Genomic DNA, 17,481 nt, shown 5'->3' on the forward strand with positions numbered 1-17,481 from the left:
AGGAAACCCACGCAGACACAGGGAGAACGTGCAAACTCCACACAGTCAGTCACCTGAGGCAGGAATTGAACCCGGGTCTCTGGTGCTGTGAGGCAGCAGTGCTAACCACTGTGCCACCATTAATGACCTGTCTGAAATTTGTAATACCCACATAGACTTTAAGCAGTTCCTATCCTTTTACTTCAAACAAATGTATTAATTCAAATCCCAACTTAGAACTATCCTTTTAATAATCAGTGCTGTTTGTGGTGTTTTGCCAAAATTCAATAAGAAGTGCAATGAGGCAATTCAGAACACTAAGCTTCATTAATTAAAGTAGCCAACTTCTCACTGGCAAGTATAGGTAAGGAACAGAAATTTAGAAAACAGCCTAGTAATTATGGAGAATGAATAATCAGTTAATTCTGAGCCAACCAAGTCTACAATTGGAATACGAGGCACTTATTGACAGACAGGAATGAGCAAGTACTCACAAAAATAATCTGTTTTCAGTTATTTGTGAATTAACACAGTTCCTTCTTTTGACAGATAAGGTTATATTATAGAAACCATTTTACTCACAATGCTTTTCACCAATAAACTAATTGCACTAATATTTATAGTTGGTTAAATTCAAACAAAATGTACTTCAAATTGATTAATCAGAAGAAAGTGAGGTACTTTTCCTGGTTACCACTACTGGCACTTTATGGTATTTGCCAGCTCTAACAACAGTATTGGCACAGGCCTAAAACAAAGCAAAGACAAAGCAGGGACCAATCAGTTGGTTAATGGTAGAGTACTCACATAGAATGAATAGCAACACATGAGGCATTGTTTTTGGATTGCATGGTAGCAATGAACACAAACATATTAGGTCAGGCATCATTATTAGGACCCTCGGGAGTTGATTTAAATACATCTGTTCTAACCAAAAGCTAAAGGAGAAGTTCCTTTCTGGATCCAGAGTGTGCCTAACAAAAAAAGTAGAATGCATGGAGTTGGTGTAACACAAAGATTAACCCCATGAGAACAGTTGCTTTTTTGAAAAGAGTGCATTGTGATCCTGAGTCGATAATGTGGTGCACTTTCTCCTGTATTGTGTTTCTGTTTTTTCCTCACAGTGGCAGTTCTGCATGTATGTGACATCTGTGGGGAAAAAAAATCCAGTGGCTATTCTGTAATTTTATTTCCCAGGTTTAGTTTGCAGAAAATTGACATTCCCCTTTTAGAAGATCAAAAAAAAAATTGAGAATTAGCAGAAGAGAACGAAGTTTGATGAGAATGCATTCAATATGCTACTTTCTTTCATTTTTTTCTGTTACAGGATTTGTTTTTACTTGGACTGGATTGCAATGTGTCTTGGCTTTTCACTTTTAACAGGTCTTACAGCAATGAAAGGTGCTTACACAGGCAGGAAACCTAAGGGCAAAGGATATGGGCTAAGTTTATATGAAGAATGTAAATGTCATCATTCCATTCTGTCTCACACTGGAAAAGATGTGTGTGAAAATATCTTCTTCTACAGTTGTTACTGCTAATATCTCATTTTTACAAGAACCAAGATATGTGTCTATTGTTGTACCACAACAGATGTATTACCCTTTTTTATTTAATCATTAATGAAAGACAACTCCACACTTGAGTAAATAGTGAGATAAGCAAGGAGAGATAAATTCCTTTTTGTTTCACATACTCATTTGTTTTTCTTGTCTTTTGATTTCAATGAAACTGACTTTGGAATCAATGGTTTGCATTGCAAATGAAATCCTGTGGAAATGAAAGAATAGTGATCTAGGTTGTAATCAATACAACTATTTTATTAATGCAGCGGTGCTGCTACAATGTTGAATTTCAAATTGATTGCATAATGCAGCATTGCTTCGGCTTCTTAACCAGGCAGTTTGACTGCAGTTCAGTAGATATGACATTTACTTTAGCCCTTGGCTGGCTAATCTCAAAGCACAAAATGAGGTGAAAAATTCCTGCCCATTCCTTGTACTTTTTACTAAGTTATGAATTTTAAAGAGCTCTGAGCTGGTCTCCAGATTTCAAATGATCCTGTCAGCTTCTTACAGAATTTAATTTGCAGTAAATCTCCATTGACTGACAAAACAGTTTAGTATTTAAGGGTTGTTCAGACAAATCTGCGACAGCTTAAGTTCATCCCATCTAAAGATATCATTTGTTCTTTGTTGTTAAGTATTTAATAAGTGTGATGCACAGAAGAATTTATGTTCTCTCCAAATTGAGGAAAATGTTATCAAAACTCAACTAAGTATATGTCGATGTGGAAGCCAGTCCAGGCTGACAGAACTCCAGAATGTTCGAAATTCGAAGGTAGCCTTCAATAAGAGGTAACACACGTAGGTCCAAGTGCATCTAGAAAAGTGCACCCACAACTTCAACATTTGGATGCACCTCAAGTGTCTTTAACTGTAAGCTCAGAGAGGATGTTGCTCTTCAAGGAACAAGATTCATTTCTAACAGTGATCGCTTCTCTCTGAACAAAGTTCAAAGCTAACTTACCTTTGCCTTCTTTCCAAAGCAGCCTACAATCTTTGCTTCCTCCCTGCACCATCGTGCTGCTGCTGTGTTTTCTCTTTTCCTTTTTGTATCCAGCAAGATGCTGTTAGCTTCACCATTCCCACATCCCATTTCCAAAGGCTGATATTTGCTTATGCTGTCAATGCAACTGTTAAATTCTATTTCTGCCACTTGTCTCTCGCTCTTTTCTTTACAGATGCTTCTTCGGGCTTCTCTCACTTAAAATGATGCTTCTTAAAATGTCAACTGTAGCTCAGTCATTATAATGTAGCCACTGAGTCAAGGCCTTGAAACCTGCTCAAGGAGCTGATTGCACATAACAAAGGCTGACACTTTAATGCAGTACTCAGAGCACTGCAGTGTTCGTGATGCCATTTTTCAGAAGGAACTGAAATAACTCCATGAAGGCAGGTATCCCATTACCGAGTCACCCTTTATTTACATGTGCATAGTATATGACTCGGAGATGCCAGTGTTGGACTGGGGTGTACAAAGTTAAAAATCACACAACACCAGGTTATAGTCCAACAGGTTTAATTGGAAGCACATAGCTTTTGGAGCATCGCACCTTCATCGGGTGATCACCTGATGAAGGAGCGACACTGTGAAAGCTAGTGTGCTTCCAATTAAACCTATTGGACTATAACCTGGTGTTGTGTAATTTTAACATAGTATATGACACTGACCCAGTGAGCTCAGAGCCAGTTTATGGAACGAACAACACCCCGACTCTGTTGTTTTTTTAATGACATTCTGGTACTTTATCTTTCCCTCACATTCCCTGTTATTACCTGCTATCTGCCGAGGTCTCTCCCATTCACATAATCTGTCTATATTCCGTCACAGACTCTTAATGTCATCCCTACTGAAATAATTTCACAGACGCCAGTATTCCGTCACCAAGCCACCTTTTATTTATACTTAAAAGTCCTTGACACTGACTCAGCTCCCTCACAGCCAGCACTTGGACAGACTGGAGGTCTGACACTCATTTTGTTTCTTTTTTTAAAACTTTGCCCCACACTACTGCCTAACAGTGGTGTGCTTATTTTTCCCCAGCACCCATGTCGCAGGTATTGGACACAGCAAAGAAAACAAACATGTAAGTTCAGAGATTAGATTCCCTACAGTGTAGAAACAGGCCCTTCGGCCACAAGTCCACACTGCCCCTCCAAAGAGCAACCCACCCAGACCCATTCCCTTACATTTATCCCTTCACCTAACACTATTCACCTAACCTGCACATTTTTGGACTGTGGGAGGAAACCGGAGCACCCGGAGGAAACCCATGCAGACGCAGGAAGAATTTGCAAACTCCACACAGACAGTTGCCTGAGGCAGGAATTGAACCTGGGTCTCTAGCACTGTGAGGCAGCAGTGCTAACCACTGTGCCACCATGCCACCCCAAAGCCTTTATTTATATTCCACCACTAGGGAAAAAAAGAAACACCCAAGTGGCCAGCATCAAACAGTGCCCTTCTCAACAAAGAGCAATGCTGCACGATTAAAAAAGTGAAGGACACTTTTTTTTTCTTTTTTAAATTTACCCCCAGACTATCGCCTAACTGCCGTACACTTTTGTTTCTATCTGTCAATCATGATTCCCTGATTGGACCAGATTAACAGCCCCAATCAGGGAACTCATATCCTATAAAGGTCCACTTGGCTGACCTCATTCCAATCACTATAGGGACATTTAACAGACTACTCTCCCAAGTGGACATAGAAAAGAAGCACAGGAATGCCTAAGAAGGGCAGTTGCACTTCAACGACCATCACTACTAAATAAATATGTGCAAATTATTTTTTGTCACTTCCTAAACAAAAAAAGAGAGATAATATGGTGCCCATTGGAGTAAATCTTAACACCACATTTTCATGTCACCATTCAATAACCTGCTTACTCTGTCACACTTGTTGGGCATCAATAAGCAACTCTTCACACAACATTTCCCAACATAAGTAACAATAAATTACCAGCAATAAATGTAGAGTCATTAGATTACTTACAGTGTGGAAACAGGCCCTTCGGCCCAACAAGTCCACACCAACCCGCCGAAGCGCACCCACCCAGACCCATTCCTCCACATTTACCCCTTCACCTAACACTTTAGCATGGCCAATTCACCTGAACTGCACATCTTTGGACTGTGGGAGGAAACCGGAGCACCCGGAGGAAACCCACGCAGACACGGGGAGAACGTGCAAACTCTACACAGTCAGTCGCCTGAGTCGGGAATTGAACCTGGATCTCTAGCACTGTGAGGCAGCAGTGCTAACCACTGTGCCAACCACTGTGCCACCATGCCGTCCACACCGTGCCATCATGTGTCCATTAACATAATAATATTGTAATATAATTTTAGTTTTCAGTTAAGAAGCAATTTCAGCTTTATTCAAGAGTTCATGATGTCAAAATACCTCTGTTAAGTTACTGTCTTATAATTTATTGCCAAACATCTTCCATCTCCCATAAAAGGAGGCTTTAACCTCTGTTGGATTTTTGGAGGTGTGACTAATCAGGGTAAGAGGATGGAAGCCAGAGAGTGATCTACCATTAGGGCACACCTTCATTTTGCAGGAATGTAAACTGGCAGATACTTGGAGCCACATGATGTAGTCAGGAATATTGTATGCTACAGTGAGATCTGATGAAACAAGATAATATAACTGAAAAATCACAAGAAATGGAGGAAAATAGAGTTTTTATTACCCATTTTATTAAATAAATTTACCGTAAATTTAAAGGATAGCAAGTAAATGGTTTTCATGAAAACAAAAAGTAATTACCTTCACGTCAACAATTCATCCACTTTTTGAGAATCATTATTTGGTTGTAGAAACTGTAGCCTATGTATTTCCATAACTTTCCTTTCCAGTTCAGCTACAATATTAAATGTACTGTATAAAGCACATAAAATCAGATATTCATTTTGTGCAATTGTTACAATGAAAGTCCACTTTGAACATGATTGTATTAGAAAATCTGATTTTGCACTGGATGACAGACTTCAAATAATGTTATAGCTCTAGTTGCTAAATATGTAATGGAAGTTGTAGGAGGAGAATTTACAAAGGAATTAAGTCAGGAAAAAACCCTACAATTTCTTTTTTCTTCTTGATTAAGCCATGATCAAGTATTTTACGGTTAAATGAAGTATTGACTCCAACGTGAAACAAGTTCATCTTCTTCAATTTGACACAGTTAACCTTTTGGTTTCTGTGAGATGATTTTGGCACCTACTCTGCAGAAAGCAATTATATGTCTGTTCCTCTCTCCTGCTGTCTCCTGGCATCTGATTTATTTTGCACATAGAGATAAAATAGAAACTTGAGACTCATTAGCCTGGGTGCTCTTCTCAATCTCTCCTTGTTAACGGCCAAACAAAATAGAGAACTGGAAGGGCCAATGTCAGAAAGCCGAGGGTAGATGTCTCTGCACTTCAGGTAGCTGGGAGAGGACAGAAAGCAGCCTCAGGAAACCCAGTTGAGTAATGTGAGCTGCCTGCATTCACTAATCTGGAACAGCAAGTCTCCTTCCTGAAAGGGGAAGAGAAAGCAAGGGAAATTAATGTTTTGATTGATTTAAAAGGGGTTCCCTATTCAGTCCTTGTTCTAACTGGTTCACAAATTTTAATCCATCTAATAGACAAGAATTACATGGGATACCAGAGAATATTCGGTTAAAGAATAACGTCCAGAATATGGAAAGTAGCTGTGAACTTCTCAATAGAAACTGAAACATACCTTGAGCATTTTTGATAAAGCACAAATGGCAATTATTTAAGTAATTATAAAGAAATAAGTAACACCATAATATAATGCCATCGATTTTGGTATCAATTATTGGAGTAGTGCACTCGAAACACTTTCCTGCTATTTGCAAAGTCATCACAAAGGTGAAAGATATCAAAATGTACAAAATTCCACAATTTGTCTGTCTTTTCAAGCCAGGTTGACAGCAACACCCACCAGATTTCTGTAGTTAGCAAGGATTCATTACAGTCAAAATATGTGGCTCGGGAAAAGCACAGCCATTCAGGCAGCATCCGAGAAGTGGGATAGTTGGCGTTACAATCATAAACTCTTCATTTGGAAAAATCATGGTGAAGAGCTTATGCTCGAAACATTGACTCTCCTGTTCTTCAGATGTTGCCTGACCAGCTGTGCTTTTCCAGTACCACACCTTTTTTGGCTCTAATCTCCTGCATCTGCAGTCCTCATTTTCTCTAAGATTTATTTCTTCACAGAAGGCACAGAGTCAACTGGTACATTAACAAAGTTTATTTTGTTATTGGTTAAATGTCACAGCATACAGAAACTGGTGAGGGCAAGTAAACTGGCTTTCTCAAGATGATAGAAATTTTTGGAGCAGAGAGAAGCATACTTCGTTCACTTCCATGGGTTGGAAGGTTTCTGCCAGCATCATTTACACCTACAAGCTGTTCAGTGATCCAGGAGCTAATTGGATAGTTGATGTAGCCTGACCATCCTTGTCATCCACAACTGGTCACATTCCACAAATCAATCAGCTATCCGTTGCTAGCCAAACCTCACTTTTGTATATAGCTCTGCATCTACAAGTGACCTCCCCCATTACTTGAACAAAGCAGCACTTTAAACACAACTTACAGTGAGTTTCAGTAACTTGCTTTTGGAAAGCACAGTAATTCTTTCCACAATCATTGGTTTTAAAACAGCCCTTTACCAATTTCAGCCCACAGACAAAAAAATACAGAAAAATAAACAGATACAGTCTTTACAACTCACATCCATGATTTTACACCAACTGGATTTTGGGCTTTGCCAGGCCACCTCCCAAAGGCAAAACGGAAACTGCTGCAGATGCTGCGATCATGGATCAAAATCAGAAATTGTCAGAAATACTCAAAACGTCTAGCAGCACAATGGAAATGGAGTAACTTTAACATTTCCAGATAATGACATTCCATCAGAATAGTTCCTTGGAAAGATGGAGTGAAGAGTAATTTCATTCATCTCAGCACACAGTTAAAAAAGACAGCATAGATAATAGACAGGGAGGATTTACCCAGCTGAACTATACAGTGCGTAAAGAAGAGGGCGGAAAGTTATTTTTATTTTTATAAAAACGGCATGATTGTGAATTACCACTCACCAGCAGTGGCAATAATAAATTGTCAGATCTTGCTTAAAAGTTAATGGTTTCATGTTTAGGTCTGGAGCTTTCACTTGATTGCACCTGTTCTGAACACACTTTCCAACCAATATCAACTTAATTAACACAAAAAGAAAATTGAATTTTAAACATAAATGGCATACAACATCCCAGTTTTCTGCACTATTTTGTTTTGAAAGCATCACATGAGATGCTTTCCAACTGGCCTAGGCCCCATGATGTGTTAATCACCAATGGGAGTTTCCACTAATTAGATTAATTTGCAGGCCTTTAAGGAGGCTCTAAATATTCAGCTGAACCTTATGGGTCCAAGGTTAATAGCTATGCTTTGAAGAATTTTAAATGCTTAATTTAGCAAGGAATTTCCTGCAATCTAACAAGGTAGTAGCAGATAGTGTTTAAAAATGAACCAATAAGTTAAAAAAAAAATAAAAAATACTTGATAGCACTTCAGCCTAAATTCCTGGTAAAGTATTTTGTTTTCAGTAGCTTATTCATTCAGACACAACTGGATGTGTCATACTCCAGGATTCAGTTTAATTAGGAGAAAGATGAAACCTATTACATGTTTTGCAAAATAGTTTTATCATTTTCTGAAGAGTGCTCAGATTTTGTCAAAAATTATCTCAAAGCACAGCAACCAGGAACTGAACCTTACGTTTTGGCAAATGTGTCATTTTTGAAAGATTTCAGTGAGTGTTTATCTCTGGCAAGCTCGGCTAGTTTTCTTGTGCTATCTTTCAAAACTCATTTCATTGACTACCTATCCCACCACCCTGGCGCTCTCTCTTCTGATGCTAGCCTAATTCTATCACTTGCTGAGGCCAAAAGAATATGCCACTGCCTGGATTTAAAAGGCCATTGTGCATTTGGACAAGGTATTGACCAGACCTGCCCTGCATGATTCATATTTGCCCCTGACATGGCAGGGAAGGTGTTACAGTTAGACAGTGGGATGTGACAAAATACTGTATTAATTAAGTGATACTAATTAGCAAGTTTATTGATGTTTATATATTTACATATATATTAAACAGTGATGAATTAAGTGGTAAATTAATGAGATAAATATATGTACATACATTAACCATAGATATCTATATATAATAGTTAATAAATATTATGCAATAATCTACTTTGGATATATTAGAACCACATGCAAACCAGGGAGTGATGAAATTATTTGAGACATGAGTCTCATTGCCTTCTGCCAATGGTCGACCCTACTTTATGATGGCTGGTCTGAAGAACTCAGGGTTCTTGGCATATTTGCAATGCCAGTCCAAGGTGAAGTCCCCTGAATAGGCAAAGTCCCCAATATTAGTACTAATCTGATTCTAAGATGACATGCCATCTCATCATTCCGTGGTAGTTATAGTATGTTCCTAGACATTCCATTATACAGAAAAAACACATCCAGGTGGCTCCATGTGATAGCCATACAGGACAATTCTCACAACCGTGTAATATCACGTGGTCATTTCTCAGTCAAAGCAAGCTACCTTCACATTCAGCCTGTTTCCCCTGTACAGGTATACAATCCTATATCTGAAACACTCGGAACCAGCTGGTTTTCGGAATTTTTCAAATTTCTGAAGAAGTGACAGTTTGACGGTAAAATTTAAAACTACCTTACCGAACAGCAGACTCACTGTAAATACTATAGGCTCTGAGACAGAATTGAGGCCTGCTAGTGCTGGGCCACACATCCCCCACCACACACACATGTCGTAACTGAGTGACACGCATCGAGTGGGTTCAGAGTTGGGTTAACCTTTTGCATGCCAAGCAACCTTGTTAATGGAGAGAAAAAAAATTACAAAAACTCCTTTGGATTTTGGATAAAGGGTTGTCTATCTGTACTTTTCCACTTTATTCAATTGCTGGTTGTCAAGTCCAATTAACCCTCAACAATTAAGCCTTAATGATCTGTTTTCAAGATTTTATTTTTAATCTTACCATTACAAAGGGGGAACTGGTGCTCCTGTTTGTATACAAGGACCTGGAGTCCCTGGTGAATGGGTGGTGCAGAGAGGCAACATCTACTTCCCATAGGACTGGCAACGGTAGACTCTGCCAATCTGTTCAAAAGTTGCCACCTTGGTTAGGCCAGATCTATCTATATGGAGGTACACGCAGCAGTGTAGGACAAAAGTCAATAACTTTCTTCAGTCTGTCAGGGTAAATATCACCATCTTCTTTCTCCTGTCTTATAATCGTTCTATGTCTGCCATTGCACCACCTCCAACCAAAGGTAGCCACTTGGTGTATTACATGCAAAATCTTCCCTCACTCATTCTTAACAACCCAATCTCCCCACAGTACAAACCCTAAATGGCGTCTACATTTCCTACTCATTGACATGATTCCTGACGAAGGTCTTATGCCTGAAACGACAATTCTCCTGCTACTTGGATGCTGCCTGACTTGCTGTACCTTTCCAGCACCACACCCCAGAGTCTGATGTCCAGCAGCCAGAGTCCTCACTTTCGCCTACTCACTCACATGGGACACCTCCCCTCCTGCCACCACATCAGTAACAGCTGTGCCAACTTTTTACTCCCTCAATCCTTCCCTATCTTTGAGCTCAGGATGAATTGTTACATTATTGGGCAGTAAAGTCCAAAATGGTTGGTAAATTGCCCAACATTCAGCTTCTAACTCCCTACAAGGTGACAACCCTGGACTGATATTGGAAGCAGACAGTGGTACCCAAACCATGGGTGGGTACCAGCACCCATTAGCTAAAGGGTGTCTCCCCTGTTGTGACTAAGCATTCCTCCCCTCCAACTTTGCAACAAAGCCATTTGTTTGGTACACATGCGGTGTGTCTATTCCATCAGCTGGCAGGCATATAGTGCAGTATAACAGTGATGTAACATAGTGATATACAGCGACATGTACACTCCTTTGACTGGTGACAGCTGACAACCAGTACAACCTATTTGTGGGCGGCACGATGGCACAGCAGTTAGCACTGCTGCCTCACAGCGCCAGAGACCCGGGTTCAATTCCCGACTCAGGCGACTGACTGTGTGGAGTTTGCACGTTCTCCCCGTGTCTGCGTGGGTTTCCTCCGGGTGCTCCGGTTTCCTCCCACATTCCAAAGATGTGCGATTCAGGTGAATTGACCATGCTAAATTGCCCGTAGTGTTAGGTAAGGGGTATATGTAGGGGTAGGGGTATGGGTAGGTTGCGCTTCGGCGGGTCGGTGTGGACTTGTTGGGCCGAAGGGCCTGTTTCCACACTGTAAGTAATCTAATCTATCCAGCTTTGCATTTGCGCTAAAAGGCAAGGCATGGCAAGGCAGAGAAGCTGTGAACATCCAAGTAGGGGTGGCATGGTGGCTCAGTGGTTAGCACTGCTACCTCACAGTACCAGGGACCCGGGTTTGATTCCAGCCTTTGGTGACTGTGTGGAGTTTGCACATTCTCCCCGCATTTGTGTGGGTTTCCTCCCACTCTCCAAAGATATGTAGGTCGGGTGAATTGGTCATGCTAAATCGTCCATAGTATTAGGTGCATTAGTCGGGGTAAATATAGGGTAGGGGGATGGGTTACTCTTTGGGGGGTTGGTGTGGACCTATTGGGCCAAAAGGCCTGTTTTCATACTGTAGGGAATCTAGTCTAGATGCAAAAAATGAACGAACATCAGTACAGTGAGCCTGGAGGTGCAGCCTGGTCCAATTTGTGGTCAGGTTGCCTGTCCATGCACACAAAGTTCTCTTGCAGCAAGGTTGCAATGAGAGGTGCTGGTGAGCTCCACAATGCAGTTTTGAAGTGCACGACCATACTGTAAGTGATTCAGAGATGTGTCACAGTGATGAAGAGAGGCTGGCATATGTCAGACACAGAATGAAAAATCAGTGATTCCCAGGAGGCTCTAATTAAAGAAGTGTCCATGACTTAGAAGGCTGGAGGAGATTGCAGAGATAACTGGGAGTGAATCCATGGTTAGGAGTGCATTGGAAAAGTCAAGTCTAAAGGTCAAGTCTTCAACAGCAGATAACTGAGGCAGAGACAGAGGCATTGCTACAGCGGTTTTAGCAAAGACGCAGATTTGTAGAGCATCAGATATGACCCTAAGGTTGTACTTTCATTCAGCTTCAGAGGTACGTATTTCTGCATCACATTACTGATTTTGATGTTTTAGAGATATTTATCTTAGTCTTTTAATTATTAATTCTCTGTGTAATCACATTAAAGGAATCAGTTTTCCTGTTTACTTCAGTTTTAATTTGTTTTATACTTTTGAGCTGAGAATTAAATAATGAACCTACTTCAAAGACAACAGAGAAGGATAAAATGAAATGTAATGCTTGTATCTCAAAGTTATTAAACAGTTTGATAGCCTGAAAAACAGAACATTGCTGAAACAGTTTGTGGTAGATATCATTGCAGCTTAATTTCAAAGGACAATTGGAACCACGTGCGAAACAGTGAAAGGTATAGGACTATATAGAGACATCAGCTTAATGGACAAAACCCCACTTACCTCCATCTGGGCTGTAAACATCTATGGTTCTATGCTTCCAGAAGTGATGCTAATGTTGATGCTAATGGTCCAATAATCAATTCTTGATGAATGACTGATTAACAGAATTGGTTAGTTATTAAGAGTGTAAAATCAACTAGGAGAAAGTGAGGACTGTAGATGCTGGAGATTAGAATCTAGAATTTGGTGCTGGAAAAGCACAGGTCAGGCAGCATGCGAAGAGCAGGAGAATAGACGTTTTGGGCATAAGCCCTTCATCAGGTATCACCACCAAGCCTCATTCCTGACGAAGGGCTTATGCCCAAAATGTCAATTCTCCTGTTCCTAGGATGCTGCTTGACCTGCTATGTTTTTTCAGCACCACATTCTCGACTTAAGAATGTAAAACACAATATAAATTGTAAACCAGACATTTATAACAAAATGACTGATTTCTGACTTGCAGCTTGCAAACCCACCATTGACTGATTGACAAGCAAACACACAACCTTGTATGCACACAGCTCAGGAAATCTTGAGAAGTGAATTCTCTTAAAGGCACTGCACACATACAACATCCCCAGCTTTTCAAATGAAAGAATAGCCATTTCCAAAAACAAGTGAGGAGCCACTGATTTCTACAATCATCAGTTATATTTCCTGTCGTTCTGTTGTTTTGTTTTCATCGAACTCTTTATCTAATGTATTACCACAAAATTTTATCTGGATCCGTCATTATCCCTCTCAGTACATCAGGTTCTTTCAATCTTACTTGTATTTATTTTGTCCTTTAACATCTTCCAGCTCATTTTCAAGCTTTTGGATTTACATTCTGAACTCTAATTTCAGAAGGACTTTCCAAGGAGTTAGAAATACCCAAGCTGAGGAGTGGATGCAGTATAATATTGCTTATTATGAGGTTACCCACTTTGATCATGTAAACAAGAAGATATACTATTATCTGAATGGGTATAAATTGAGAGACAAGGATATGCAGTGAGACCTGGGTCATATATGGGCAATTTAGCATGGCCGATTCACCTAACCTGCACACCTTTGGACTGTGGGAGGAAACCGGAGCAAACCCACGCAGACACAGGGAGAATGTGCAAACTCCACACAGACAGTTGCCTGAAGCAGGAATTGAACCTGGGTCCCTGGCACTGTGAGGCAGCAGTGCTAACTACTAAGCCACCGTGCTGCCCCTTTTTTCGAAGATTTGTATGTTGGCCTTCATAGTGAGAGAATTCAAGAATAGGAGCAGGGATATCTTGCTAGTTATACAGGGCTTTGATGAGACCTGGAATATTGTTTGCAATTTTGGTCTTCTAATCTGAGGAAGGTTTTTTTGCTATTCATCGTGTGTCACAAAGTTTTAATAGACTCATTCCTATTATGGCAGGACTGGCATATGAGAAGAGGTTGAATCAGCTAAACTATATTCGCTGCAGTTAAGAGGAGTGAGGGGAGATTTCCTAGAAAGCTATAAAGTTCTAACAGGATTAGACAGGGTAGATGCAAGAAAGTTGTTCCTGATTGTGGGAATAGTCCAGAACCAGGAGTCAGTCTGAGGATATGAGGTAAACCATTTAGAACTGAGATAAGGAGAAATTTCTTTGCCCATGGAGTGGAGAGCCTGTGGAATTTGCCACCATAGAAAGTAGTTGAGGCTAAAACATTTTAAAAGGAGCTGGATATATCTCCAGTTACTAAAAGGGATCAAAGGAAATGGAGGAAATATGAGTGTATCTGTTGATTGAATGATCATAATGAATGACAAAGCAGGCTGAATGGCCTCATCCTGTTCTGACTTTGTTTCTATATGTCTTAGGGCAAAAGTGATCAAAGGGTATTGGGAGAGAATGAGAACAGAGTCCTGAGTTAAATGATCAGCCATGATATATTGAAGGTGGAGTAGACTCAAAAGAGCTGAATTGCCTACTTCTGTTACTATTTTCTATTATAAAGTTTCCATGTTTTTAATCAAAGATTTAGCTATGTTTTATTTTCCCATGACCTGTTCTAATACTATTCAGCTTCTTAAACTTTTTTTTTGGTTTTCTTTAATGTCTGAATTTCCTGCTTTTTATTTCTTATCTCCTACTTGAGTTCTTTAACTAGAGCATTCTTGTCTGCACTTACTTCTGAAAGGACTGAGTCATTGCCAGCTCTTCTATTGTGTACACGGTTGACCTCCACCCATTTTTACAGATCAGTCATTTTCTTCAGCATCACTTTGAGCTCAGGCTTGTGTTTCTGTAACTGCTCCTGCAGAGCCTGATTAGAGTTCTGAAGTAGATAGCTGAAGAGATAGTGGAGCTTTTGGTACTGATCTTTCTGGTATCACTGGAGTCAGGGAGGGCCCCAGAGAATGTAACCCACTGTTTAAAAAGGGAGTAAGGCAAAAAGATGGGAAATTATAGGCAGATTGGCTTGACCTCAGTCGTGGTTAAGATTTTGGAATCCATTGTGAAGGCTGAGATTTCGGAATACTTGAACATGCATCGTAAAATAGGGCAAAGTTAGCATGGTTTCATCAAGGAGAGATCATGCCTGACAAATCTTCTTGCCATTCCCACCCAACTCTTAACTTCTCATTTCAATTTAGCCCCTGAGCCCCAGGGCTTATTTATGTCAAACAGTGTTACACTGTGTCCCCTCCCCTCACACCCTATTGAAGCCAGGATAGTAGTGACAGTTGATGAAGGAGCAGTACACAAAAAGGCCAGTCAGGGCAGAGACACTGAGTGTAAAATAAACAAGTGCTAGAAACCCCAAGATGCACCCTGTTCAGATGCTTGTGATGGGTGCCTCTCACTGCATGCTATACCACAGGGCAGCCGCACTGTAAAGTGTCAAGTGAGCTCTCCTAGGCAGTGCTGAGAAACTGGACTGTACTAATTCCCAATGTAAATGTTCCAGCCATAAGTGAATAGTGACAGCTCACCAACATCTGCTCCTCGCCTCTATGTTGTCCAGTATTCCCCCAACGTCTCAGGGCATGCTCTTTGGGCAGAAACCATCTGAACCCTCTGCCCATGGAGGTTGTCATCTGCTAAGTACCAGCCCCACCACATTATCAGGGCATCTCTCAGACTGACTTACAATCAGCTCACCACTTCATTTTCCTGAGACTGGCAGGCAGAGTCACAACATTATGTCCTCACAGCACATGGAGTCCTCAAAAGGAGAGCTGTCTTAAAGACAAGGAATATGTACAACAAGAACTGCTGAGACATAAAACAGCCCCTTTACCACTCCCAATGGCAGTTTGCATCTATGTAGCCTTTCAACACTAAAAGTTTAAAATTGTTTTATGAAGGCATTGTGAAAAAGAGAAAAGAGAGAATGGACATCTTCAGTGGGATCATAGGATTCCTGCAATGTGGAAGCACGCCATTCAGCCCAGACCAACCCTCCCAAACAGCATCCCACATAGACCCAGCCCCATCCCTGTAAACCCTGCATTTACCATGGCTAATCCACCTAGCCTGCTCATCTTTGAACTATGGGAGGAAACTAGAGCACCTAGGAGGAGACACATGCAGATACAGAGAGAATGTGCAAATTCCACACAGTCACTTAGGGCTGGAGTTGAACCTGGGTCCCTGGTGTTGAGAGGCAGCAGTGCTAATTACTGAACCACAGTGCCATCAATGCACAATAGTTAAAAATTTCATTAAAGAATTAAGTTTTAAGGAGTGTCTTAAGGAAAAGATGGGAGACTGTTGGAGGGATTCAAAACTAAAGGCCCTAAGTGGATGAAGGAAAAGAACAGGAACTGTAGGGGGTCAGAGGAACAGTAAGATCACTTGATGGCTAGGTTAATGAAATGAAAGTAAGGGATCTTTCTGACAGAGAGTGAAGTCAGAAGCTAAGTTCTTGTTGGGTAGAATACAAAAGATACTCAGTGTGGTTTGCTTGTAATCTTTTCAGGGACGTAGAGAGAAATGCTGACTTTTAACATGGAGAAGGATCTCATGGCTTTCCAAAACTTAATTCGTCTGCCAAGTTGCACCAAAGTGATACTGCATGGGAACAGACCCTTGAGTCCACACTGACCATGTTCCCAAGCTAAACAACTAAACTAGACCCACCAGCCCCTGCACTTGGTCCATATAACTCCAGTCCTTTACTATTCATGAATTTATCCAAATGTCTTTTAAAGATTGTAACTGCATCGGCATCCACTACTTTCTCTGGCAGTAATTCCACTAAAAAAAACAGTAGCTCCTCATGTCTGTCTTAAAATGTTTCTCCTCTCACCTTAAAAATATGCCCCAAGTTTTGAACTCTCCCACCCTAAAGAAAATACCCTTGTCATTTATTTTATCTATACTCATGACTTTATAAACTTCAATAAGTAGTTTTCACTTGCAAGCATTTTTTAGTGACTTACATGGCTTCAAACTTTGGACACAACTATCATTTCAAAACTTTGGGAATTCCTGATTTCTTTTCCCATCCTCCTACCACTTGGGATTCTACCAGCTTAAACTGGTACTCTGAACTACCAGAAGTCCTTGACAAAAAAAACTTGCTTATTGTCCTGGCTCATTTTCCCACTCAAGGATACAGAACATTTTGCGGTTACCTGGAATCCAGTTTTAAGCTCATGTTGTCCTTTCCAACATTTCATAGAAGAGATTATATAGCTTTGTACAGGATAGAGCTCTGTACTCTTAACAGTTAACTTCCCCTGTTAGATTTTAATATTAGCTATTCATTTAGAGCATTTGAGAAGCCTTTGACATCTATTTTAATTTTGATTGGTTCTTTCTCATCGTATTAATGTTGTAGGTCAATTTGTAGTGTTATTTGATGTAGAATTAGTATTCTTTTTCATGGTAAGCATTTGTACCTTCTCATTATTATAAATTGGTTTTATGTTCTGGGCATAACTAGCTAGGAGTAGAATTCAGAACATTAATGGTGGCTTGGCTGCAGAACAGCTTGAAAAAACACTAGCCAGTACACAAAATCATTTGTCCTTCATTAATGACAATTCCGTCTACCATTGAAAGCTCATGTATTGACTCCCAATTAAAGAGAGAGTCAATATTCTGTCCTTCAAATTGTTTGTCTCCTTTCACCTACAAATCTGTTATTAACTTCAATTTAATTGCCTCCGGAGTTCATAGATACCTGATAAATTGACTGTCAAATTAAATCCTTAAATACATTTTTATTAAATACTTGTCAATTTACACAAGCTATTGAAAGCATAAATGAATCAGGGAAAATTGAGGACAGGCAATATTCACACCCTCAGTTAAATTTCAATTCAGTTAAATTTCAAACTCACTTCAGTTTTCACCAGTTT

The 17,481-nt window shown here is 40.2% G+C and overlaps 1 protein-coding gene across 1 annotated transcript in view; it reads left to right on the top strand.

Annotated features, from left to right (window-relative positions):
* sdk2b (sidekick cell adhesion molecule 2b) overlaps positions 1 to 17,481 on the top strand; it is a 469,615-nt gene that overhangs the window by 129,493 nt on the left and 322,641 nt on the right. The window contains exon 5 of the mRNA XM_060844513.1: positions 8,071 to 8,079. Within this exon, the coding sequence (XP_060700496.1) occupies positions 8,071 to 8,079 (9 nt within the window). The remainder of the gene's footprint in view (positions 1 to 8,070; positions 8,080 to 17,481) is intronic.

This window comes from Hemiscyllium ocellatum, chromosome 25 (assembly GCF_020745735.1).
Source record: "Hemiscyllium ocellatum isolate sHemOce1 chromosome 25, sHemOce1.pat.X.cur, whole genome shotgun sequence".
Lineage (NCBI taxonomy): Eukaryota > Metazoa > Chordata > Chondrichthyes > Orectolobiformes > Hemiscylliidae > Hemiscyllium > Hemiscyllium ocellatum.